Here is a 23,234-nt window from a genome sequence, read left to right as displayed (position 1 = left end):
GGCCTATAATAGTGGCGAACAGTACTTTGCACTCGAGTGCTTATTAATTTCACTTCCCATCGCATTCATTGCCTTTGTATTTTATTGTCTCACGATTTAGCTATAAAATAAAAATGGGGACGGGCACTTTATTTATCGCCGCCACTTATTGCAATTCGCATGATACTTTCGGAGAACGAAAGAGATGCAGCTAAAGTGTGTGTGTGGGGGGAAGGGGGTCGCTGGCAAGATACGGAGAGTCTAGAGCCGGAAAATGTCTCTAAAGAGTAAACAAAGCCAGGGCCATGTCTCTATGAAATCTTTTTGCCGAGCTTTAAATACAGTGGATAGTCGATAATTTACAATTTATAATTTATATTTTATTTTAAAAATATATAATTTTAGTAGCCTACTTTTTGGCTCATAGGTCGGGGACCGTAAATCTTTATTTAGTTTAAAAAGTTTGTTGTTTATTTAGTTAAGACTTTCATCAGTTCGTTTTACAGAATTTTGACTGTGGACTCTTTGCTTTTGCTTCTGCTTTGTGCTTTGAACGCCCGCAAATGTTGACTATTTTATGGGGCCCTATTGCTCGAAGGGGCTCGAGGTTGTGGGGGTGGAAGGAGGAAGGAGGGCGCGATAGGAGGGCGGGCGACTAAAAAGTGTTGATAACTGAGCACACATTTGCATCCACAAACACTGCGACGCATACACTCACACCCAGTTTTTATAGGCCTCAGCCATTTAAGAGTTCAATCATTTGAAGCGTCGTTGTTGTCGCTTCGTTGTCAATGCTTGTTATTGTTGCTGCTGTTGACGATTCTCCCGTTGTTGCTGCTATTGTTGTTCTTACCGATGCCTGTTCCATGTGCTCTTCACATATGTTGGACTAAAAAAAATAATTGGAGAGGAAGAGACGGCGAACACAGAAAACAACTGTACATTTTGATTGGGTCTATAACATCTCGGAAGTACTCTACAATGGGTTCGAATAAATTAAATACAAAGCTAATAACAATAGTTTTTAGTAATTACTTAAATGTTATATCTGTTGCCTGGTTTTTGGCGCTTTAACCTTTACTTAAGCAGGGTCTAAGAGAATGAATTAAAAAGTAGAAAAAATTCGTTCCAATTACTTCCTTAAAATATATAAATTTCCAATTTTAAGTTGAGCGTAAGTCGAACATGCTTTTTGTAGCGCATTTTACATGCATGTAACCCCTAGCAACGGCAACAAAGTAGATGCAACAAATCAGCACCAACAAAGAGTCAAAGCGAACGTCTCTCATGCGCCTATTGAGCTCCTACACCCGCCCCCGTACCCACTGTCATCGGCCAATCTAACTGCGTCTGCCTGTTGCTGCTGTGCTTGCTCTCTCTGTCCCACACACGTGCTCTTTCACACTCTCTCGTCGGTTGCTCGTAATAAGCTTACACAGAAGAAAAGAATCTAAGAACCAAGGAAATGTTGATAAAGTAAGTAAACTCTTCTTACTATTATATACCCCCAAGTTTCTACAGATACATAAGAGTATGATATTACAAATAATATTTGGGAGAAAAACTATGTTGTACCTTAATTCTTGAGATTTCCTCTACCGCTTAGTATTTTCATTCTGATTCAAAATCATATCGAAATCACGGAGGTTAGATATTTTCTTTCAGTGTACCGAGTGCTCTTCGGCTCTTGGTCGTCGTCAGCTGTTGTTGTTGCATTGGGGCCGCGATACCAGCTGTATCGTTTCGATTCGTTTCAGTTGAAGTTTGTCGCTGGCCGCGTTCAGTTGTCCGCTGGCTAGAAGGCACCGAGAGAATAACCCGATAGCGAACGGCCGATATCTCCTCCCACTCGCAGCGGAAGATCGCGGGAAATCAGAAAACTCCGAAAAACATCGGATAACCGTTTTTATTTCGTTTCCCCCTTTTTGGTTCGTTCTTATTATTTCGTCACTTCTGGTAATTTCCCGTGTTAACTGTGAGCAAAAGGAAGAAATAAGCAAGCAGGAAGGCAGACACAAATGCAGGCGGCAAAAAGATAGCGCCAAAAAATACGAAAGCGAAAATCATTGTTATTGCATGGAAAATTACTACAGAAATTTCTTGCAAAGGCAACTGGCAAAAAAGAAGAAAAAAAGCAAAACTCAATCCGAAAAATAACACACTAAAATCAAAACCAAAACTGAAACTGAAAAAATGAAACAACAACGGGCAAGAGCATAAATTAGATTGGCCTCATAGACGAATAACAACGAACTCGAGCCGCGTAAACAAATTAAACGATGCTGGCCATTGTTGTTGCTGCCGCTGCGGTTCAAATTTAAATATAAACTATTATTGTTATCTGTGTTTGCTGTTGTCTATTTTTCGCGCCAAATGCAATCAGTTTTTCTATTTTTTGGTGCTTCATTTCAATGGCGGTTTCGGGAATTTCGTTCAACTTACATAATTAATGATCGGGCGAGAGCGTAAATCAGAAAATCTGCCAAGAATTATTTATGAATTCGAGCGAAAACCCATGTCTCTTCACACCAGCCCAACTATTTCTTTCGTTCGGTTTTCATTTCGAAAGCGCTTTTTTGATCAAAACAATATTTCATCCACAGTTTTTCGTGTTTTATGTTCGGATCCCCCTTTGCCGATTTCCAAAAGAAAAACAGCCTGCAATTAGCTGCTATATGTTACTATATGTATTATCCGAGAGCAAGAGAGAACCCTTCTTATCGGTGATTTTAAAAGACAAACACTTAAACAAAAGTAACGGACTGTCTCTTAACCAAATTAACCGAAATTAAAAGAGATTACTGCTATCGCTCGCGAGCAAATGAAGAGAGTTTTAATCCAGAGAACAAAGGGTAAGTTTCCACGTTACTTTTATTGAAATGTATTACAAAACATTTATTTGTTCGCTTTGGGATTACAACTAAATACCTCGTTTCCCTCCAACTCGAACTACTCTTCTTTTTTAAAGCCAGCCCTGTCTCAAAACCTGTACATGCAAATGTCCTTTGTGGCCACAGATGTCAGTAAGAGGCTTTCAGGTCAAAATAGGATGTTCCATTAGGGCTTGACCAGAACAAGAATGTTTGCAAAAAACTGAAAGCACTGAGGGAAAATGTTCTACTTGGGGGGTATTTACCTTAAGCTCACTTCATCTATAGTATAAATTAGTAGTTATATTTTAAGCAAATTCTCTGATGCTACATCGTAGCATATGTTTTTCAAAGCTTTTAAAACTTTGCGGATTTATTACTGTATTTAAATACAAACTTTGTTTTCCCTGTGCAGAGCCTTGGATTCATTCGCAGGTTACTTATCGATTCTGTTTCAATTTGCTGGCATTAGTTCGGGGCACCTCCTCAGAAAATCCCCTAAAATGTGGCAGAATCCATATGTGAAGTCTGCGGTTAGTTGGCAAGTCCTTCTACTCGCTTCTTTTTTGGGCAGGCCCAGGAACTTTTCTGATGGACGCGCTGTCATGTCAGCAACAGGTTTCAGGGCAAAAACACAATTCAGCTCAACGGAAAGGTGGAAGTTGGAAGAAATGGAAACAAATGGCAAGACGGAGAGACAGACGGTCGAGTGTTTGTGATTCAATTTTTACAGACTTTGATTTGCCTTTGCCACACAATTTCGAGTTGAGGAAATTGGCACTTGACCTACCGCACGGGAATCTAAATTAAGCAGCATGTTCGCTCGGTGAGCGTTGCTCCCTCTCTTTTTGCCCCACTGCGGCGGTTCGTACAGCAGTTTTTGGTAAATTGCTGAAGGCATTTATTCACTTTGTTGCCTTCGTTTGTTTACCGTTTCCATTATTCGCTTGTCGCGGCTATTTCATCATTCTTTCTTCTCCGTCTCCGCCTTGGCATCTTCCTCTTATCGCCGCTCGCAAATTAAATAATCATGCTACTAATTAAGCATCTTGTTAAACATTTATCATTTGCTGGCTAGTAAAATGTTCGGCCTGCATTCAGAACATGGTACTTGCGGTGGCCCGTTCGTTAATACCCATTGTTATTGTTACACAATAACATCTGATGAAACAATTAATTACACCGACATGAACGTAATATGCAAAACAAAACACAGTAAAATAACATGAAACGAAGGGAAAAAGTGCTGAGCCTGTAAAATTAAACCCCTGCTCGGAAGTGAATTCTTTTTATACCACCCCGGCGTATACGTAATGCTCCAGGCCAAAAAGAATTGAGGAATGGCTGGCAGTTAATGCCAATTATGATAAACGGTTGCTATGTCGTCGCTGTCGCACACAGATACTTCACACATCCGAACACTCGCTCAGCTCACACAGTTGCTCACGCACACACACACACTGCACTCGAACAACTGTTGCTCGCGGGTTTGCGAATGTTGTTGTTGCTTTACTGTTACCAGGCGCATCAAGATTGCCGTTAGTGTGCGTATTTGAGTGTGTGTGTGTGTGTGTGTGTGGGCCAGGGCTCGAGTGCACGAGTGTGTGTGCGATGGGAAATCACTTGAACCGCCGGCGGAGAGGGCAATTGATATGTGCTCCCCTTCAATGTTGCAATCAATTTTAAGCGGCTTTCGAGCGGCACAAACAACAGAAACGTTCTGCGAAATCACACGGAATCGTCCTTTTGGTCGGAAAACAATGGCAAAGAGGCTTTCCCTGACCTATGGCCACTCACATTATTTATTCAATATGCTCTTCCTATTATTTATTTAAAAAGGCACTGGCGAAAATATATCAACGAGTTGTCGAAGAACAAACCTTTTCAATGGAAATTGAATTCATATATAAAACCAATTAGAGTGGCATTAAACTCGTTTAGCCAATACATTGTTCTTAATTCGAAATTTTTTCAAAGTATTGTTTTTTGTTTTCTGTGCACTACTTACACTACGCCTGCTGCTTAAATTATAGTCACTTCTATGGGCGCAATTTGAGGTTACTGAACTCTCTTGCCGAGCAGCAAACGGCAGCAACAAACGGCAGCAACAGCAGCGGCAACAACAACAAGTGCAACAACTGCAACAACTGCAACTGGCCTGCCGTTTATTTTGTGCAATTTTCTACTTTTCCTTATTACAAGTAGTCACACACAAACTGAGTAATTTCCATGCCGCTTTTCCTACGCTTCTCAGTAGAGGGTATACCAGTTTGTTCTACATCTAACGGTTATGTAACTTTCCTTGTACTGAATTATACACAAAGAAAGAGTATTGCCTAGGCTACTCTATTATTTTCAAATAATATTTGCACTTCCCTGTACTTTCCAACCATTTATTAGTGACTTTACTGCAGTAGTTTGAATGAAATGGAAAGAAAAAGCACTTCAGTTTTATATACTTAGATGCTTGTCAAAGGGAAAATATCAACTAGGGGATTTTCTTTTCATTTGATCGAATGTTTTCATTACTCCTATCCGGCAGGACTAATCACTTTTGGGTTTCCCGAAAGCAGCACAAACAACTCCCGATTTATGGGCATATCAGCAGACTTAATAAAAATTGATTGGATCGACTTAAGTCAAGTTAATATATGAAAAAATCTAATCTTAAAATATTGTTTATGGAGGCAGGTGATTAGAGCCTACGGTTGGCAGAGACCTAGCAACAGCCGGCCAATTGTGTAATAATTTCAGATTTTCATGCATTTATAGCCTCTGCTGGGCTGCAGGATTTATCAATCGTTGCCGCGAATGACGTTATCAATGTGTATTTACGTACATATTATTATGTATTTCGTATTATGGCACAAATTACATTACAATCGAATAATAATTTCAATGGGAAAGTAATTTCGTGTGCGAAAATATAGTCCCCTTGCTGGTGTTTGATTTATTTACAAAATGCGGTTGAAATGAAATTATGATTTGAAATTTTAGGGTTTATAAGCTATGGCCTCCTAGTGACTATATGTTTTTAAGAGACAAGCTAAATTAGATTGTGGCTCAGGTGAGTTTTGAAAAATTACTGACACCCCGTGGCATTATAATTAGCATTTGTTTGCGGTGTCAGTTGATTGAGCATTGGACGCATTTCTCGCCGAGTGGCCGGCATCTGCTTGCCATTTAAATTGCGTCAGTGGCAGATCAGGTCCTTGTTGACGATTAAATTGCCAAAATAACGGGCAGATGTTGCACTCGCTGGCAATTGAAATGCCACAACTATGCACCGCATCTATGTATCTGAGTATCTATGTATCTGAATATCTATGTATCTGAGTATCTTTGTGATGCAGATATGCATCTGTGAATCAGCTGGCACAGCAATCGTTGGCACGCCGATATTCACGCACAAATGCCCCGAATGCTTTTGATATTTAAAATTAAATTGTAATGTCAGTGCACTGAACTGGCCCACAGCATCAGCATAAGCATCAGCATCAGCGATAGCGATATGCGCCACAAACGCAGTCAGAACTGGTGGCAAATTGCATTCAATTTTCCAACGCTTATTGAAAATAAGCACATGCATTGGGGTCAACGAACTGGCCCCGCAAAACTGAAAAAAAAAACTCATTAGCGTAATGCCACAAGCCGAAATCGGAGGAAAACGGGGGAAATCGGTGCAAGCCGGGGAAAATCTCGCTTTCTAGCCGCATGATCGCACAGCTGAAAACAGAAACAGAAGCAAAAAATACAAAATACAAAAAATAAGCAAACGTAGAGCACAAATCGCAAGGCAAACAGCTCGTGGCTATCGCTATGTACGTATAGCGTATGCCCCTACTATATATATGCACTTATATCTGAACAATCAGCGTCAATAAGCGAGCGCAAACGATGTTCGTCATCGCATCCATCGCCGCGCTTGCAACTGCACAATGGCAAATAATAAAATTAGCAACAATGACGAACAAAGAAGAAGTCGCTGTGTAAGTTTGTAATTGTCATTACAAAATCAGGCTAAGCCCCGCCAAGTTGGCTCAAAGGAAGATAACGTTCGATTGTCATTGTAACTTGCCAACTTGTTGACGAAAGGCTCTGGCCAGAATGAAATGGAAATTATTGTTTAGTTCAAAATATATTCATGCTTCTAATTTGCTTTACACACAGGTTCACCTTCTCCACCTTCTCGGCTGTAACAAACTTGTTGGCCCAAAGCAACAAAGTAGTTCGGGTTTCATTCCTTGCTAATTGCCATAAAATGTATTTTACAGATGGCTAAATGTACATTTCGGGCACCTAAGCATTAGGCATTACGTATACGACCAGTGTGCTCCGATACGAGCACTCTGCGCTTTTTATTGCTGGCCATTTGGGCTCCGTCCATTAGCTGACAGCCTGACACCAGGCACACTCGCACCTCATACCTCACAGCGCACACCTCACACCTCACACCCCGCACTTGCACCGCCCCCTCGTGACAACTCTTCCCTGTGAAATTTGCGGCAACAGCTGCTGCACCTGTCGCTATTTCCGCGTTGGCAACACACTTGCTGCACCAACAAAATACAACAGACCGGGCGGGGGCTTTAAGAAATCTATTTTTGGGACGGGACGGGGCGAATCGAACGTCAGAGCTCATGGTGCATGTAGTAGAGCATATGACCGATCAGATCAGAACAGGCTTGAATCCTGAGTGGGGAGATCTCCGGGGATTCCTCCTCCGGCTTTTCGTTTCTCACATCCGTGTCCGTGTCCTTGTCCTTCTCGACATTTTCTATATCGTTTGCCACCTGACTGATTACCACAAAGGCGAGCACCTTTAGGCCACCATGATGGGCGGCAATCACCTCGGGCACCAGGCCCATTCCCACAGCATCAACTTCCATCGCTCGCAGCATTCGCTCCTCAGCTAAGGTCTCGTGGACAGGACCACCGAGGCAAGCGAAGACACCTTTATGGAGGAACTGTTGAATGCCCATTCTCTTTCCAATCTCCAAAGCCATTTCCAGCATATCGTTATCATATGCGTTCACCATCGAGAAGCGGCGGCTGCCAAAGCGGGGATCATTGGGTCCCTCCAGCGACGTCTGGTGCATCATGCCCACCATATTCAGATGGTCATGGACCAGCACTATGTCGCCCAGGCCGAATTTCTGACTCACAGCGCCTGCCTCGGCGGCCAGCATGATGGTCTTGACCCCGCACAACTGCATCACGCGGACGGGCAGCGAGCAGGTGGCCAGGTTGTAGCCTTCGCAGAAGTGGAACCGATTGACTGTCGCTACAATGGGGGCACCCATAAATGCACCCACTACGAAGCTACAGTCTGGCTCTATGCCGTCGGGGAAGTTGGGGATATCCTCGTAGGGAATGATTACCGGCTGCTCCACCAGAGAGATCATCTCACCCAAGAAGTTGCCGCAAATCAATCCGTACTTCGGACGGATGCGACCGACGTCTGTAATGTACTTGGCCATGGCCTCCACTACGTCGAAGGGGTAGAACAGACTTTGCGGTGTCGGGATCACCATCTTGGGCTTCTTCCGTTCCTCCTCCTCCATCTGCAAAAGCCGCCGTGCCGCCATTCGCTTGGCAATCGGCGACCTGGCCTGGCAACAGTCCCTGTTACACATGGTTAGCGGGATGTGGTCACCAAATAGGTGGGAAAAGACTTTTGGAATTTAATAGCTGCCACCAAAGATACGTCAAAGAAAATACTTATACGATGACTTTTAAGGCATAGAGTGGTAACAGTTTTTAATGGTTTTATTCATTCCAAGCTTTATATTAAGTCAAAGGTAAACATTTTACGTAAACACCCCCTGAACCGTAATCAGAAATGGGTAGCAGATGACTCCTGTTTCTGGTTATGAACATTTATTTGCACAATGCTTATTAAATCACGCCTTTATTAAGCCTGCGCACAGGGGGAGGTGTGACCCGCATGACGCTAACATCAAAAAGCCAGAGTCTGGCTGAAAAACAAAGCCACAAGGCGCGCCATGACGTCTGGTTACAACCTGGCTTTTGCATTTACATTTTTCCAGCTGTGCATTGTTGCACGAAAATTTTGAATAAAAGAACAACGAATGATTCTCATAAAGAGTTTTCCTGATAAGTAACACCTAAAGAGAAGTATTTTTTAAATTAATAATTAATGCAAGTTCGGCCAATTTGATCTGCTTATTCAATCTAAGCTCGATCAGAGAGCGAAAGGAAGATTTAATTATTAATGCAAAGGCGACGAGTGTTTGCGGTCAGGCACGCCCATGGTCCGTTGTGCGCCCACAAAGGGCGGGAAAGATGCTGTTTACCATGTTTACCATGCGTATACGTGATAATAACGCTCATACGCATGGCGGCACATCGTCAACGCCCCGGCTCGGTCGTTGTGTATTTGTGTTTTGTGGACGCCGTTCAATGTCACCGCGCAGCAGAGTTCGTTTACAGCATCCATAGTATAATTCACGCTGCGAGTGGTGTGAGTGGATAAATTAAATACGTTCATACAGAGCCGCCGATAAACAAGACACTCAAGACTAGACTGAGATGGAGCGGAGGGACACGCAGAGAAAACACTTCGGTCAGTATCAGTTGCAAGCAGCTTTTCTTGGTTCAGTAATATAGTAATAATCAATTTGTTGCCGATATATTCAAGGAACAGAATTATAAATAAATTTATTTCTTTATAAGTCCAGAGAAGTTAACATTGAGAATTCTTAACAAACTATAGAAAGATTAGAGGCTAGTTTCTCTCAGTGCATCGATTGTCTGGAGTGTGCTGGAACAGACTAGACCAGGCCGAAGTGTGGTTCAATATTTTCGCTAATTAGTTGGGCAAACCAGTGAAAACCTGGCACTGTGTCGCAGGCGTGTTTACCGATTATTTACTATCTGTCAACGAATCCAGTGGCCAGCTGTTGAAGGGATTGGGAAGCGGTGAAGCGTTTAGTATGCTCATGACGCTGTCGATAATAAAAAATTATTAATAGGAAACTTTGTAACGTTGTTTGTGTCATTCGAGTGCGGCCAACTGGCTTGGGTTACAAAAGCAGCCTTTGTTGGTTTTGTTTTTCCCGATTTGTGCCTCGATTTGTTTGCTATTTTGTTATTCCAGTGCAGCCGCCTACAATGTCAGAGTCACGTTTGTGTAATTCGCTTTGATGACGGCTGCCTCCCTAGCCTCCATCCCGATCTTAATCCCGAGATCTCAATGCGAGCCAAAAACCGCAAGAGATTAACCAGGCCCGTAACTCTATCATCTGTTTTGCCAACGAAATCCGCTGTTTGTTTACCTCATTTTCCCGACCGCCTTGTTCCTGCCTGTTGTACTCATTGTTGGGTTTGTTCCTTTGTTGTTTCATTTCCATTTCCATTTCCACTTCCATTTTCCTTGTTTTGTTTGGCTTGCCGTGGCTATTTGTTTGTCACTTTGCGTCTGTCTGCCAAAAATGCGCTGTTTGCAGTTGATATTAATTTCGGTTTCACATTTACGCCGTCGCTCCATTATTGTTATTATTTTGTTGGTTTTTTGTTGTTTTTTTTTTTTTTGACTCTCACCTTGCCCCAGGAAGAGGAGCAAACTCGTTTCGACCATTCCCAGTTGCCAGTTTGTTTACCAATTTTTTGCTGCGTTTTGCTTTGTGTCCGATGTTTGCTTTTTATTTTTGGCATTGCGCGATTTTTACGCTGTCTGTGTAGGCTTGGTAAATACACAGCCAAGCACAGCACAGCACAGAAAGCCCACAAAAAAGCTCAAATAAAACTAAAAAAAAAAAGAAAGCGACGAAAAACTGAATATTTTGACTGGCATTTGAATGCTAATTGAAGTCGGGGAAGAGGTAGAAACGAGTTGTTGCTGTGGGAAGCGATTCGATAGAGCTGTGATATGGTAATTAATAAAGATCATTGGCTAACGACCTCTATCTCTCTCTCTCTCTCTCTCTCTTCCGCAGTTAGCCAAATCGAAATCAAAACCAAGTGAGACTGTAGCGGGAAATCTGGGAAAGTGACCAGTGCAAAGTGGAAAGGTAGCCAAGCCCAAAACTGACAAATGAAAACCAAAAACAAGATCAACATCAACAGCACCAACTGCCAATGCTTTAGTCACTCCAGTCAAGGAGTCACCATTATTGATGAGAAGAACGTGCTGAGGATATATAGCTATACGTACAAGTGCTTGAACCACAATCCGCGACCTCGGATACTTGGCTGATCTTGGATATTGGCCATTGGACATCGAGAAGATTAAGAAAGAAAGCCCACCGAAGATAGCTGATTTAAGCCCAAAAAGCCTCTTTAATTGCCCTGACAAAACCAAAATCAAAATCAAAATCAAAACCACAATCAAAAGCAGCACAGGGAGACCCTGAACGGCCGAGAAAAGAAAATCTGGTTTGGCTCCAAAGCAGCGATCCGCGGACGAGCCTCCTCCTTTGGTGCATTTCCAGTTTGGTGGCTGCTCCACTTTCGTGGCTCCATAAACAAAGAGCCAGGCGAAAACTGGTTATTTTCTTACTGCAACTGCGATCGTAGCTGCAACGACTGACTGCGACCTCTGATTCCACATCCACATCCACATCCACATCCAACTTGGACCCGTACTCTCCGCCAGACTCATGTACTACGCTGTTGATTACTACGCGGATATGGGACAAATCTCTCAAGATGTAAGTAGAGTTTGTTCTATGTTATGTCCATATGATAATTCTCAATAGAGCACTCTAAGGAAAAGGTTTTGGATTTTATGGGATTTCTGAAAGGTTATTAAGTGACTATGCCATAACCATCGATTGATGGTTTACCATTACTAAGGTTAGGCTAGTTATTCCTTAGTTCAGGGAGATATTTATGTAAAGTGTGCTTTTTCTGCTGACTAGGCCTGTTGTTTCACTAACTGCCTTGGTTTTTATGGCCCATAACATGCCAAAGTACTTCGTTTTATATGTTGTTTACGAGTTCGACATGAAGTAGAAACAAATGTGGCCACAACATGTTGCAACAGTTTCTGCCTGAGAAGTGCCATTAGTTCTTAAATAATTTGTTCGACTCTAAATTTGTGCTTATTTAATTGGATGGAAATGTATATCAAATTTCAGGGGCTGTATAATGATTTAAAATATTAAATTAATTACTTGAGCAGGAAAACCTGCCATGCGGTTTGTGCAACTCAGATATGAGATGGATATGAGATGCAAACATTGTTGCCCGGCCAACCAAATTAGTTTTTATTTTATTCAAACGTTGAAATGCGATATATGCTTTTGTGTTTCGGAGTGTCTGAGTGGGCGGGCATCGGGCCGAGCACATTAATTAACTTTTCCCTGAACAGGAAAACTTAAAAGCGCACTGCAAATATGAAAGGATGCTGCGTGAGGAAATACCCGGCAGTGCCGTACCATCATTTGCAATTTGAAAAATGCATGTTTTGTTTGCCATTCTTGTTGGAAAATTGTTGTTAAAAAGAGAATATAATGAAGGCAAAAATAACAATCAGCAGAGCTGTTGCTGAAATGGTTAAAAAAGTGAGTGAGTGGATGAGCATGGCATGGTAACCGAACTCAGTTGCCAACTTTTTAATGCGCAGTGAGTGTGCGGAAAGGATTGTGGAATTTTTGTGAAACCTTCGATAAGACTTTGATAAGCGGGAGGGCAGGCAGGCAGCATGGCTTTATGTAGATGTAGAACCGTGGGGCTGTAAAATAGATAACACTAAAGCTGCGACTCTGGTATTTTATTTTCATTGCGAATATGATTGCCAAACTGGGTCAGCTAATCAGCGAAATTGATGCAAATGTCGCGTAATTGCGACTTGAAATTAATTCAATTAAAGTGAACTAAAAATGAGGCTATAGAGTGAGTGAATAATTGATTAGGCGCAGCAGATGCTTTCAGATGTTTTTCAATAACAAATAATACCAACTATTGTAAAATGATTGCCAGATGTGGGAAGTAATACAGCTCTGTTCTAGTTTAAAGGTAATCAAGAAGTAGTTTAGGCATGAAAACTAATAGAGAGAGTTTATGCCTTTCAAATACACAAAAAGAACTTTAAAGAACTCTCTCAATCTGGCAATTCAAAGTCGTTATCAAATTGTACTTTTAATCAACTTTTCGTTTGAGGCAGTTAAACCATCCATAAACATTTTATGGGAATATGAAAGAAATGAGAACTTTTTGCAAGTAAAAAGTTTGAAGATTTAAACAAATTTTACACAAGACAAGGACATCGCTTCCTGCAACTGCACTTTAATACCAAACTGCAGCTGCACTGAAACTGCACTGCAACTGAATCAAAGTGAAAATAATAATAATAATTTCAATTATCATTCCCCGATACTCGCTCTCAATGACAAAGAACATAAACAGCCAGCGGCCATCAGCCATCTGTGGCAGGCAAAGAATTTTATTTACGCAATGAAAATATAAATTGTATAAAAATACGCAGCCCGTGGGATCGGAGGGAGGGTGTGAAAGGGGTGGCAGAGTGGGTGGGTGGGTGTTTTTGGGCTACAAACATACATATGGGTGAGTGTGTGTGTGTGTGTGTGTGCCTGTGCCAGTCACTCAGTCAGTCACCGTGGCATGAGAGCAATATCAAAATAAACAGATGTGCGCCATTCCCACTCTGGCAGGAGGCCAAAAAGGCTTTCGCCTTTGGCTGAGTGGCAAAAGTGACTGATTGACTGAGCGAATGACGGGGTTTGATTCGAATCAGAACCCCAAAAGCAGCCAAATGCAGAAATGCACTCTGATGACACCTTCGCTTAGAGAGTGGCCATTGGTTTGACTAATTTCTGAAAGAGGAAGTCAGGGATTTAATTAAAACTGATTAGCCTAGCCCAGCCACAGTTCATAAATAAGAAAGAAAAACAGTTTGCTAAATAGTGTTTCGCGCATAAATCTCTGGCACATGCTTATAAAAGTCAACGAGATATTCGCTATATTTAAGCATTTAATTATAGAGTTTCGGGAATATTTAGAAATGTCTTTCTGAGTTCATTAACCCATTTCTCTTACTCGTACCATTTACTAACTGAGCCAGATCCATTTCTGCGCCTCTTGTCGATTTGCATTGTTCGATGAGGGGGTGGGGGTGGGTTTGTTATCAGAGGGCGTTATCTGCCGAAGACAGGGCACTATACGAGTGCACGATAATACAAAGACACAATTTGCAGACAATGCGTACACACGCGTTCATGTGGATATATACACATTACAGACGTTGCCGTAGACCTAATAATTTGCCACACTTTGTCATGATTGTTTGCCATTTGCCGAGCTGTTGGCTCTTGCCTGTTGGCTGTTGGCTGTGTTGTTGCACTTTATCAGCAGACAAAGTGTCGCTTCGAGTGCCAGACAGCTTTTATTTTTTTTTTTATTTAGGTATCCGAGGTTGGAAAAACACGTACCACCCACCCACACAGATCAAAAAACGAAGCAAAAACAAAAATAAAAAATAGAAAAACACGCACACTCACTTAGTGATTTAAATACGTATTAAGGTTGGTCGGAAAACAAAAGATTTCGAGCAGGCAGAACGCTCATTGTGTTTCTTTTGATGTTCCCATCGGAAGGTAGAGTGGCCCTACTACTGCTAATTTAAGGTAATTATCTGCGTATTATCTTACCAGAAAGAACTATTATTATGAAGAGCTGGTTAAACCAAATGAATTGAAATAAACACAGCTAGATTGGGAGATCGCCAGATGCTCTGTTTGTATGGTAGTTCTCCTTCCATTGGCCAGACTAATGAAATATGCCACAGTGCAAGTGCAAGTTGCGAAAACAATATCACACATACGGTCACGTTCGTATATACTTATTAGTCTGTGCTGTGAACTATAGAAAAAATAGTTTATCACGTCTAGACAAGTCTCTTTATCTACGCACACAGCCGAGCACTTGGTTTTTTACTATTATTTTAATTTTCTGTACGTTGACTGTGTAAGTGAGCAGACCCCGGGCTCAGGTGTATACGGCAGTGATAAGCTATAGGCTATATGCCTGCCGATCTGGTGGCCAACGGGGTAGAGTGTTTGACCCATTTGTGGAAGGCAAAGCCAATCCCAAGCATCCTGTTAAGATTACGAGTAAGATTTGTTGTGGCTCTCTTTGTAGCGGTAACAAATCATAACTATTTAAATTAAAAGGTTTTGTTAGGAACATTTCATTTGCATTTCTGACTCTATTCATGGCCATTTTCAGTTTATTTTTATAGCTCTCTCTTAACTTATGAGAAGTTACTTAATGAAGTTATATGATTATGAAAACCTTTTCATTTTCTTAAGGGATTATTCCCATTAATTCGTTGAATACATTTTTTAGATTTAATTGCTGCTACATTGTTGCTTAATTTCTATTTCACTTTTCGCACTTTCCTAGATTTTATTTGGCGTCGTTGTTTTTAGTTTGCATTTCCATAACACCTGACGTTTTTTCCACTTTGCTTGTTTACTTGCTTATTGTTTGAAGCCACCTATCTCGCTCGCTTGCTCTCTCTCTCTCTCTTTCTCACTCTCCCTCTCTTCCTCTCTCTCTCTCTTTCTATCTCTCTCCCTCCACTGCTGCTGGCATTCTACCATTTATGCTAATTTATTTGCCTGTTTACCAGCTTTTGTTTTAATCTGTTTGGGGGCCGTGTTGACACTCACCGCGTTTGCGAGCCACCAAAGACAATGAATTTCCAGAGTCATTTGGGGCGGAGTTGAAATTACAGTTAATTTATTGTTATTCCCGCGGTTAATTATGCTAATTTATTAATTTGGCTTAGTTTGCGCTGGCGAAAAAAGGCAGAGGAAATCAAAATTAGCTTACAGCAATTAATTGGCCGCAATTAACATAAGCCTAAGAGCGTAAAGAGTTGCGTTCGTTCGTGCATCCGGCAGATACAAATTGCCAGTCGCACCGTACAGTGAACACTCCGCGCCCGCTCCTCCACCCACTCCTCCACCCACTCCTCCACTCACACACCCCAGACAGGCAAACATTAGCATTCAGCGGTTCTACATTATCTTTGATTTAATCGCCACGCTCCATGATCTCGCACGTTAACAGTTGGCGCGGAAAGTCTTCGGCCAGCGGCGGATTGATTGGGGCCACTGGCCTCAGTTTTGCTCCTCAATGGGTGAAGAACACCCACTTTATCACTCCGATTCAACGGTATTAATTGCAGGCTACAAATTTGATTCGACGGTTTCCGTTTCCGTTTCGCAGGCACTTCTAATCTGGTTAGGCTTAATGATATGTTCTTGATAAAATGAAGATTTTAATCTTTTGCAATCACAAACTGATACTAATATATTCTTCAAAAAGCAAGTTAATTTGATTTTGAAACCAACAAAACCATCCATAAGAAGTTACTTCATTACATTCTGAGATGATTCCCTCTGAAGTGTAATTTCGTCATTGCCAAAACTAAAGGCCATGACCACGTCTTGAGGTCAGAGGGCCTTGATTAACAACACTTATAAGCTGACAAAGTGGGTGGTTTTGGGAAATGCACCCACATGCATGGGAAGCACGATTCAATTATCACGTATACGCCATGGCAGACGAACAGGTTTCGCAAGCGAAAGAGAAGTGGCGGAAAGGAAGGAGGGGCTGGAAAGCCAGAAAACAGTGAAAAGCTTCGTGCCAATGTTACCCGCAGATACATATAGAAATATATGTGTATAGCGGCTCAGAAATGGATATGCACTATAAGTGTACATGCCCATTAAACTTGGCCTAAGCTCCGTTCAAAGCTGCTGGCTGTTGGACTGGATTGGGATTGGGTCGTGTGCTGTATGTCACAGAAACTAGTTTTTATTTTCCAAACGGGTTTCCCCATCTCTCTCCCCCCAGTGCCCCCGGGGTGCGTGGGTGTGAGTGTGCCAATTTGTATATTTATGGATTCCCAAAGAGAACCCATAATGATGGAAATGTCAGCACGGTGCCATTTGCATATCTTCGGCCAGCTACGACTTACCCTTTTAATTAGCAAGTGTAACTGGCCAGATCATAGAGGAGGCTAGAGTTATAGTTTCTCGATCTGCATACGCATAAATCACATTGATTAATGGCGCTAGTCTTGTTTATGCGTTGTCCGACATTTGTTATGTCCGAAATGGCAGCTACCAAGAGACACATCTCCGGCACTAGAATTAATTAATTATGTGAAAGTGATGGCATTTAGTGGGGAATCTCATGATTTACGATGACCCGAGCAAAGCGTTCAGTTAACTGATTAAATATGAATTTAACACGCGGGCGTGGGTGCATCCCACTTGGAATTCAAGAGCTCATCGCTGCCCCGATTTGGTGTTTTGTGGGTGGGTGGAATCTGAGGTTAAAGCTAAACCTGATATTCATAATTAGCATTGAATATCGGCGCTGGAGCTGGGGCTAGAGCTGGGTCTAAGCCAACATCCAATTATGCATATATTAAGTTACCTTTTCAATCGGCTATTCGCAGCCCAATCAAGTACATCAAGTATACGACGTGCTGGCCTGCAAGCTTTGTGGCTCTGCTGCTGTTATCAGCAAGCTAAAATGCCGCACCATAAATGCTAGCTATTATTAATATTTGTCAGTCATTTAGCTGGCTTTTCTTTGGTTCTCCTTCTTGCTAGGGCTGCCTTTGTGTTGCTGGTGCGATAAGGCAATGGCAAGAAAATTGCAATTAGTGGGTGGACCAGAAAATCAGCTTTACAAAGGTCAGGACTATGAAAAGGCTCTGCAAAATCTGAGCTTATGTCTTGTGAACCTGCAGCTGGGGCATTTCTTGACTGCAACTGCAGAATGGAGCCATGTAAAAGGGGTTGGCTGCCATGGCTACCATGGCTGCCAGCTATTGATGGCCGGAATTGAGTGCCAGAAATCCAGGGAAGCTGAGAACATCACGCAAATTGCCTTGCCCGTTTGTTCAAGTTTATTAAATTCCTCATTTCGTTATGCGTGCAATTGCCTTTATGCAGATCTCTCGGCTTTCCGTTTCCATTTCAGACGCAATTAGGCACGCCTCTTGCCGAGACCCAAAATTATGCAGAGCCTATGTATGCTCCTGTCAGCTGTACGTATACGTGATGCCCGACAAAATCAGGGACTAGTACTGGCAACTCTGGCAAAAAAGGGAGGTAGGGACGAATGGGAAGCCTGCAAGCGGCATAAAAGTCAAGTCATGCACACCATTCTGATTCTCGTTTTCATATTTTAATTTCTGCTCCGAACAGGGAATTAGTTTTGAAAGTTTTGCGCTTGGAATTTCATTTACACATGCTTCGCTTCATTCACTGCTGGCAAATGGCATGGACCACAGCTCGTATACGCAATGCGTTGGCTGTAAACTTCATTGAAATTGTAATTATTTTGTGTGTGGGGTTTCAAGTTACGGAGATTTCATTATACCATTACTGAGGGGCTCTAAGCTTAAATCAATTAAAATGATTTTCTGCATTTTTGCTTTATGGCGGGCGAGTGATGAAAAGTTTTAAATTGTTTTAACTTGGCAGGATAATATTAAAAATAAACGAGAATAAATACTAATGGCAATCTATTCGTGTATTCCAGTGTTTCTCTGCAACGAAATCGGGATCATCTGACCTTGAGATGGACGAGTTCGATGACTTGGATCAGGTCACCCAGGTGATTGGCTACCATCCGCAGTTCCACGATCACTTTCTGCGCACCCAGAACTTTATAATGAAGGGCGACGGACCGCTGCCGAACGACTACAGATACTATTTGGCCATAATTGTGAGTAAATGAAATCAGTTTTAAATCCTAACAGCACTAGCCCATGAATAATAGACCGAATTTGATGCAATTGCCTGCAATATTTCTATTTTTGCCTGTTTCTGAATTTATTTGGCTGCCAAGTTCGCATAAAACAATAGCCATTGATTGGCCCAATGGAATGCATTACCTGCTGTGAATGGGAACATGGAGCTTTGAATAGAGAATCCAGTGGGGCAGCATGGCATTTGGCATTGTTCTGGCTGAACTTTTGTTAGGAAATCTATTCACAGCACGTTCCGTGCATCCTGTGTATGTGCAGATTGATAGGCCTGGATTTCGCGTTCTGGCTAAAATCAAATCCCTCTAAGCCCGAATGCACCACCCCAAGCTGGGCTTTTGGCCAGGTACTCCATTCCCGGGAACCTGGCGCTGTCAGATCGAATTTGCCACTTCCACTGTCTGATTCCCCCGTCAATATTTTACCTCTCCCCCATTCCGTTGGCATATCAACAACAATAACAGAGAATTAAGTCCAGAGTTTGAAGCACCCAACTGCAACAGAGAATGTAATACTGTAGCTAACAGGTGGGAGTTGTCCTCCACCCACTGTGTCATATTTATAACGAGTTTGGCTAACTCAAAGCGACAGCTGGATAGCATCGACCCGGCATGTTGTTTTCCATCTGCAACCAGAAAACAACGCCCCAAGGCCTTGGTTTTTATGTCTTCTGACATTTAGTCTCTCTTAATCAAAAATGTTTACTGCTTTAAAATGATTCAATATGTCAGTTTAATTTAGGGCAAAACCAATTAAATATTAACCAAAATGAACTTAAAGAATGCTTCTTTGTATGCCAATGGAATGGATAGCTCCTCTGATTGAGTCATTTGCAATCATAATAAAGAGATCTATAATTATAATTTTGGGTCGTAAGAGTGGCTAGCAAATGCGTAATTAAAACTGATTTATGACTTCAGTTAGCTGCATTGGGCAGCTGATGGCCAATCAATATTCGATTTTCATAGCTGCAATTGAGAGATCCGAGTGCTAGAGCGCAGAGAGCGCATTAATCAATTATTTCACAAGATTTCCAATTGTTCTTCTACGCTGTTCGTAGCAAATGAGTCCGCTTCTTGGCCCCCTGAATATATAATAATTTATGGCCTTAGCTGTGCGTGTGCAATAATCGTAAACCCAATAAAAAAGTACATATATTTTCTGTTTATAGTTGACATGTCGGCCGCGAGGGTCTTTGGCACTCCGCATTCGACGCGGCAAATAATAAACACATTACATTAACTCATGCCACCAAATTGAGATGCTTTTGCGCGTTTTCGCTTTTTGGTTTTCAGTTTTTCAGAGGGAAAGTGCACCCAAGAGTCGTCCATAGAACATCGCAGATTCTGGCAGTGCCTTTGTCTAGATTCGGGTCTCGGCGAATGTAAAATTATTTAAGATTTACGATGGCATGTCAGGGCATGCCACGATGCCATGATGCCATGATTCTGCCGCCTGCCTGCCTGCCCAAGTCTCATTAATGACAAACAACAAAATAATACAAAAAACCATAGGCAAAACGCAAGGCAAGCAATGGGCCTTTCGCTCTCAATGCCCGAATATTTGTTGTTTTGGGTCACAAACTGAGACTCACACGCACCGCGATCGAAATAAGTTTCCACATATTTTTAGCACACATTCAGGTGGTGGCATAGTTGGAGTCGATCCCTCCCAGGTCCCGCACCCTGGGGGGATTTCGATTGTGGGTCACGCGGATTCACACCTCGAAGTTAGGGGGCGCAGGCCGAAGGGCTGGGGGCCAAGGTTAGATGAGTTTGGTGAGGAGATCAAAACAAATTACGTAATGCCTAGAAAAATGTTACCTGAACCCGATCGTCGTTCTCTATAGTGGATAAGGCCGCATTTGGTCACAAAACTGAGATTCTTTCATTGGGAAATTATAACTTTCCGATTATATACGAGATTATAATGCAAACTAAGAACTATTAAACTTAGTTATAGTATTTATTCTATTTATATGCATAAGCTAGTTACAGCTTAATAAACTATAAGCAAAATTACTAGAATAAACTGAGAAAAACTAAGCTGACAACTTAAAAGGGGTAGTTAAGAGAAGTCTCTACAACTTAATTAAATATATAAAAGTAATGAAAAGCTATTTTTGCTATTTTCTTAAACGCCAGGCTGCTGCGCGACATCAGTGCCCGTATCTGGTGAAGCGGTACGAGAAGGAGTTCATCAACCAGGGAGGAGATAGCGCCTGGCTGGGCGGCCTGGACTTTATACCCGCCAAACTACGTGCCATATACGATATCAATAAAATATTAGCCCATCGTCCCTGGCTGCTGCGCAAGGAGCACATCGAGGTTGGTATTTCAATTTTCGGGATGAAAGCTCTGAAAGAGGGAAACCTGAAATTTTAATGATTTTCCAGCGGCTCACTAAGGGGAAGAACAGCTGGTCACTGTCGGAGGTGGTGCACGCCATGGTCCTGCTCTCGCATTTCCACTCGCTATCCTCCTTTGTGTTCTCCTGCGGCCTCACACAAAAGCTGGACGGGTTGTCTAGTCCCAAATTGAAGAGTCCGCCGGCGGTAGTGGAGCCCCCCGAGCTCGGTGTGCTGGGCAACGCCGCCATCAGCCCCACCTCCCCGATGGACCCGCAGAAAGCGAAAACCGTGCTGGTCGAGATCTCGCTCAACAATGCAAAGCCGGATTACAATAGCCAAACCGCAGCGAGCAACAATGGAGGAGCGGCACCAGAGTCGGGAAATGCTACCGGAGATGGACCTGATGCAACGGCCCTCAACGGATATTTGGGTAAGTGATGGGCAGCCAGTTGTTCCTGCACACTGAGCGAAACCATTAAAGTTAATAACATAGTTAGGAACACTTTGTTGATAGAACAACTTTAAAACAAAATCCTCTAAAGAAAAAAACAAGCTCTTTCTTACAGTGTGTAGGCTTGTTTACCAATCTATACATTTTTTGTTCGTCCTGCAAAGTCCTTGTCTAATTTGATTGGTTTACAGCCACGGCCCAGCAACTACCACAGCAGCATGGTATCAGCGTAGAGGCGCTGATGGAGCGCATGAAGGTGCTCTCCCAGAAACAGGACGAGTGCAGCGAGGCCGAGCTGAGCAGCCGGTTCCAGAAGGTGGAGCAGCAGACCGCCGAGCTGGCGGCCGTGACTCCGGAGGCGACTGTTGCCGTGCCAACCAACCTATCGCACTACGTGGAAGATGCTAATTTCATTTACCAGGACTTCGCCCGGCGCGGCACCGAAAGCATCAACACGTTTCGCATTCAGGACTACTCCTGGGAGGATCATGGCTACTCGCTGGTGGATGGGTAAGTGAAAAGCCAACTGCTGAGGGTGATTTGCTCTGAGGAATGGTTGTCCAATTTACACCAGGCTGTACAACGATGTGGGCACCTTTTTGGACGCCAAATTTCGAGCCGCCTACAATCTCACCTACTGCACCATGGGCGGCATCAAGAATGTGGACACGTCCAAGTTTCGTCGGGCCATTTGGAACTACATCCAGTGCATCTACGGCATTCGTCACGATGACTACGATTATGGTGAAGTTAATCAGGTATGAACAGTGTTAAATTGAATGTTAAGGGAATAATATAATAAACTACAATTTCCCTCTGAAATATTTCCCATTGAAAATGTTAATCGAAGGAGTCTCTTTTGCAGCTCCTCGTGCGCCCTTTGAAAATGTTTATTAAGACAGCCTGCTGCTTCCCCGAGCGTATTACAACCAAGGATTATGATAGTGTGCTGGTCGAGCTGCAGGACAGTGAAAAGGTAAGCCAAACATTTCAAGTCCAAACACATCCATTAATCGTTGCTATCTGATATCCGGCCAACAGGTTCATGTGAATCTAATGATAATGGAAGCCCGTAATCAGGCCGAGTTACTCTATGCTCTGCGCGAGATAATGCGCTATATGACTTGATCTCATTAAGTGAATAAACATACGTATATATTACACACCCAACAGAAAGAACTCACCCACGCCCACACACACACATTACCCATACATGCATAAAACATTTTGTTATTTTGAGAGCGCATCAAAAATTCAGCGAAAGGAACGGAACAGAAACGGAAACGGAAAGGGAGGATCTGAAACGGCAGGTGGAACCAAGAGATGAACACAATTTTTGCAAGGAGAGAATCAAATGTCTGCTTTTGAACGTCAGTGCATGTGCTAAGCTCACATGAACAGCAATTAATAGCCATTCAATATCAGTGTCCATTAAATGAATGTGAAACGTTTACTACTCAATTAACAATAGTCTGTGTCTATGGTTAGCCAACACGCAAATTAATCACTTATACAGCCACAGTGCAAAAATGCAAAAGCTAAATCAAAGGAAAATGTTTCTTAAATTAAGCTGAACTCAAAAACAAAAAACTTTCTGTCTGTTTCCTTTTCGTGAATGTGCAAGCAATAATCACTGTACATATGTATTATGTTTTGTTTAATTATTTTAGCGAAATAAATACAATTTTTATTTTAATTAATCGCCTTTTGTTTTCTTTGTCTCCCTTAGTTAATCTCTAATTTCCTCCTCAGTAAGTTTATTCTCTTTTAGTTTGATTCGACTGAAACGGTGATTTGAATCGTCGA

General features: G+C 42.3%; 3 protein-coding genes across 5 annotated transcripts; 2 read left to right on the top strand and 1 right to left on the bottom strand.

The window, feature by feature from the left end:
- The first annotated feature begins 1,751 nt into the window (after positions 1–1,751).
- On the top strand, positions 1,752–11,068 carry LOC121530561. 3 transcript variants are annotated; one of them, XM_041819827.1, is made up of 3 exons: positions 1,752–1,907; positions 2,583–2,831; positions 10,808–11,068. In XM_041819827.1, exon 3 carries the CDS (start codon positions 10,906–10,908, stop codon positions 11,065–11,067), a length of 162 nt encoding a protein of 53 aa, XP_041675761.1. In that variant the 5' UTR covers positions 1,752–1,907; positions 2,583–2,831; positions 10,808–10,905; the 3' UTR covers position 11,068. The 3 variants fall into 3 exon arrangements, with proteins under 3 accessions (XP_041675761.1, XP_041675760.1, XP_041675759.1); XM_041819826.1 differs by having other exon boundaries at positions 1,752–1,935; XM_041819825.1 differs by having other exon boundaries at positions 1,752–2,831.
- Positions 7,438–8,739, bottom strand: LOC108109145 (purine nucleoside phosphorylase 1). Its single transcript, XM_017217548.2, has one exon. It carries the CDS (start codon positions 8,483–8,485, stop codon positions 7,481–7,483), a length of 1,005 nt encoding a protein of 334 aa, XP_017073037.2. The 5' UTR covers positions 8,486–8,739; the 3' UTR covers positions 7,438–7,480.
- Positions 11,069–11,414: 346 nt separating the features above from the next.
- Positions 11,415–23,124, top strand: LOC108109144 (sestrin homolog). The gene is made up of 8 exons (XM_017217547.2): positions 11,415–11,521; positions 18,402–18,587; positions 20,772–20,954; positions 21,023–21,407; positions 21,620–21,938; positions 22,003–22,186; positions 22,294–22,404; positions 22,470–23,124. The coding sequence occupies exons 1-8, from the start codon at positions 11,471–11,473 to the stop codon at positions 22,554–22,556; spliced, it is 1,506 nt and encodes a 501-aa protein (XP_017073036.1). The 5' UTR covers positions 11,415–11,470; the 3' UTR covers positions 22,557–23,124.
- Positions 23,125–23,234: the final 110 nt, after the last annotated feature.

This window comes from Drosophila eugracilis, unplaced genomic scaffold (genome assembly GCF_018153835.1).
Source record: "Drosophila eugracilis isolate 14026-0451.02 unplaced genomic scaffold, ASM1815383v1 contig_1765, whole genome shotgun sequence".
Taxonomy (NCBI): domain Eukaryota; kingdom Metazoa; phylum Arthropoda; class Insecta; order Diptera; family Drosophilidae; genus Drosophila; species Drosophila eugracilis.
The sequence above is the reverse complement of the archived record's forward strand: the minus strand, read 5'-3'. Positions and strand labels throughout refer to the sequence as shown.

Excerpts from the sequence above, each read along its gene's own strand:
- LOC121530561 (XM_041819827.1), top strand. The coding sequence starts at position 10,906 with ATGAAAACCAAAAACAAGATCAACATCAACAGCACCAACTGCCAATGC.
- LOC108109144 (XM_017217547.2), top strand. The coding sequence starts at position 11,471 with ATGTACTACGCTGTTGATTACTACGCGGATATGGGACAAATCTCTCAA. Across the intron at positions 18,588-20,771 it reads GATACTATTTGGCCATAATT|GCTGCTGCGCGACATCAGTG; the intron begins GTGAGTAAATGA and ends CTTAAACGCCAG. Across the intron at positions 21,939-22,002 it reads GGCTACTCGCTGGTGGATGG|GCTGTACAACGATGTGGGCA; the intron begins GTAAGTGAAAAG and ends AATTTACACCAG.
- LOC108109145 (XM_017217548.2), bottom strand. The coding sequence starts at position 8,485 with ATGTGTAACAGGGACTGTTGCCAGGCCAGGTCGCCGATTGCCAAGCGA.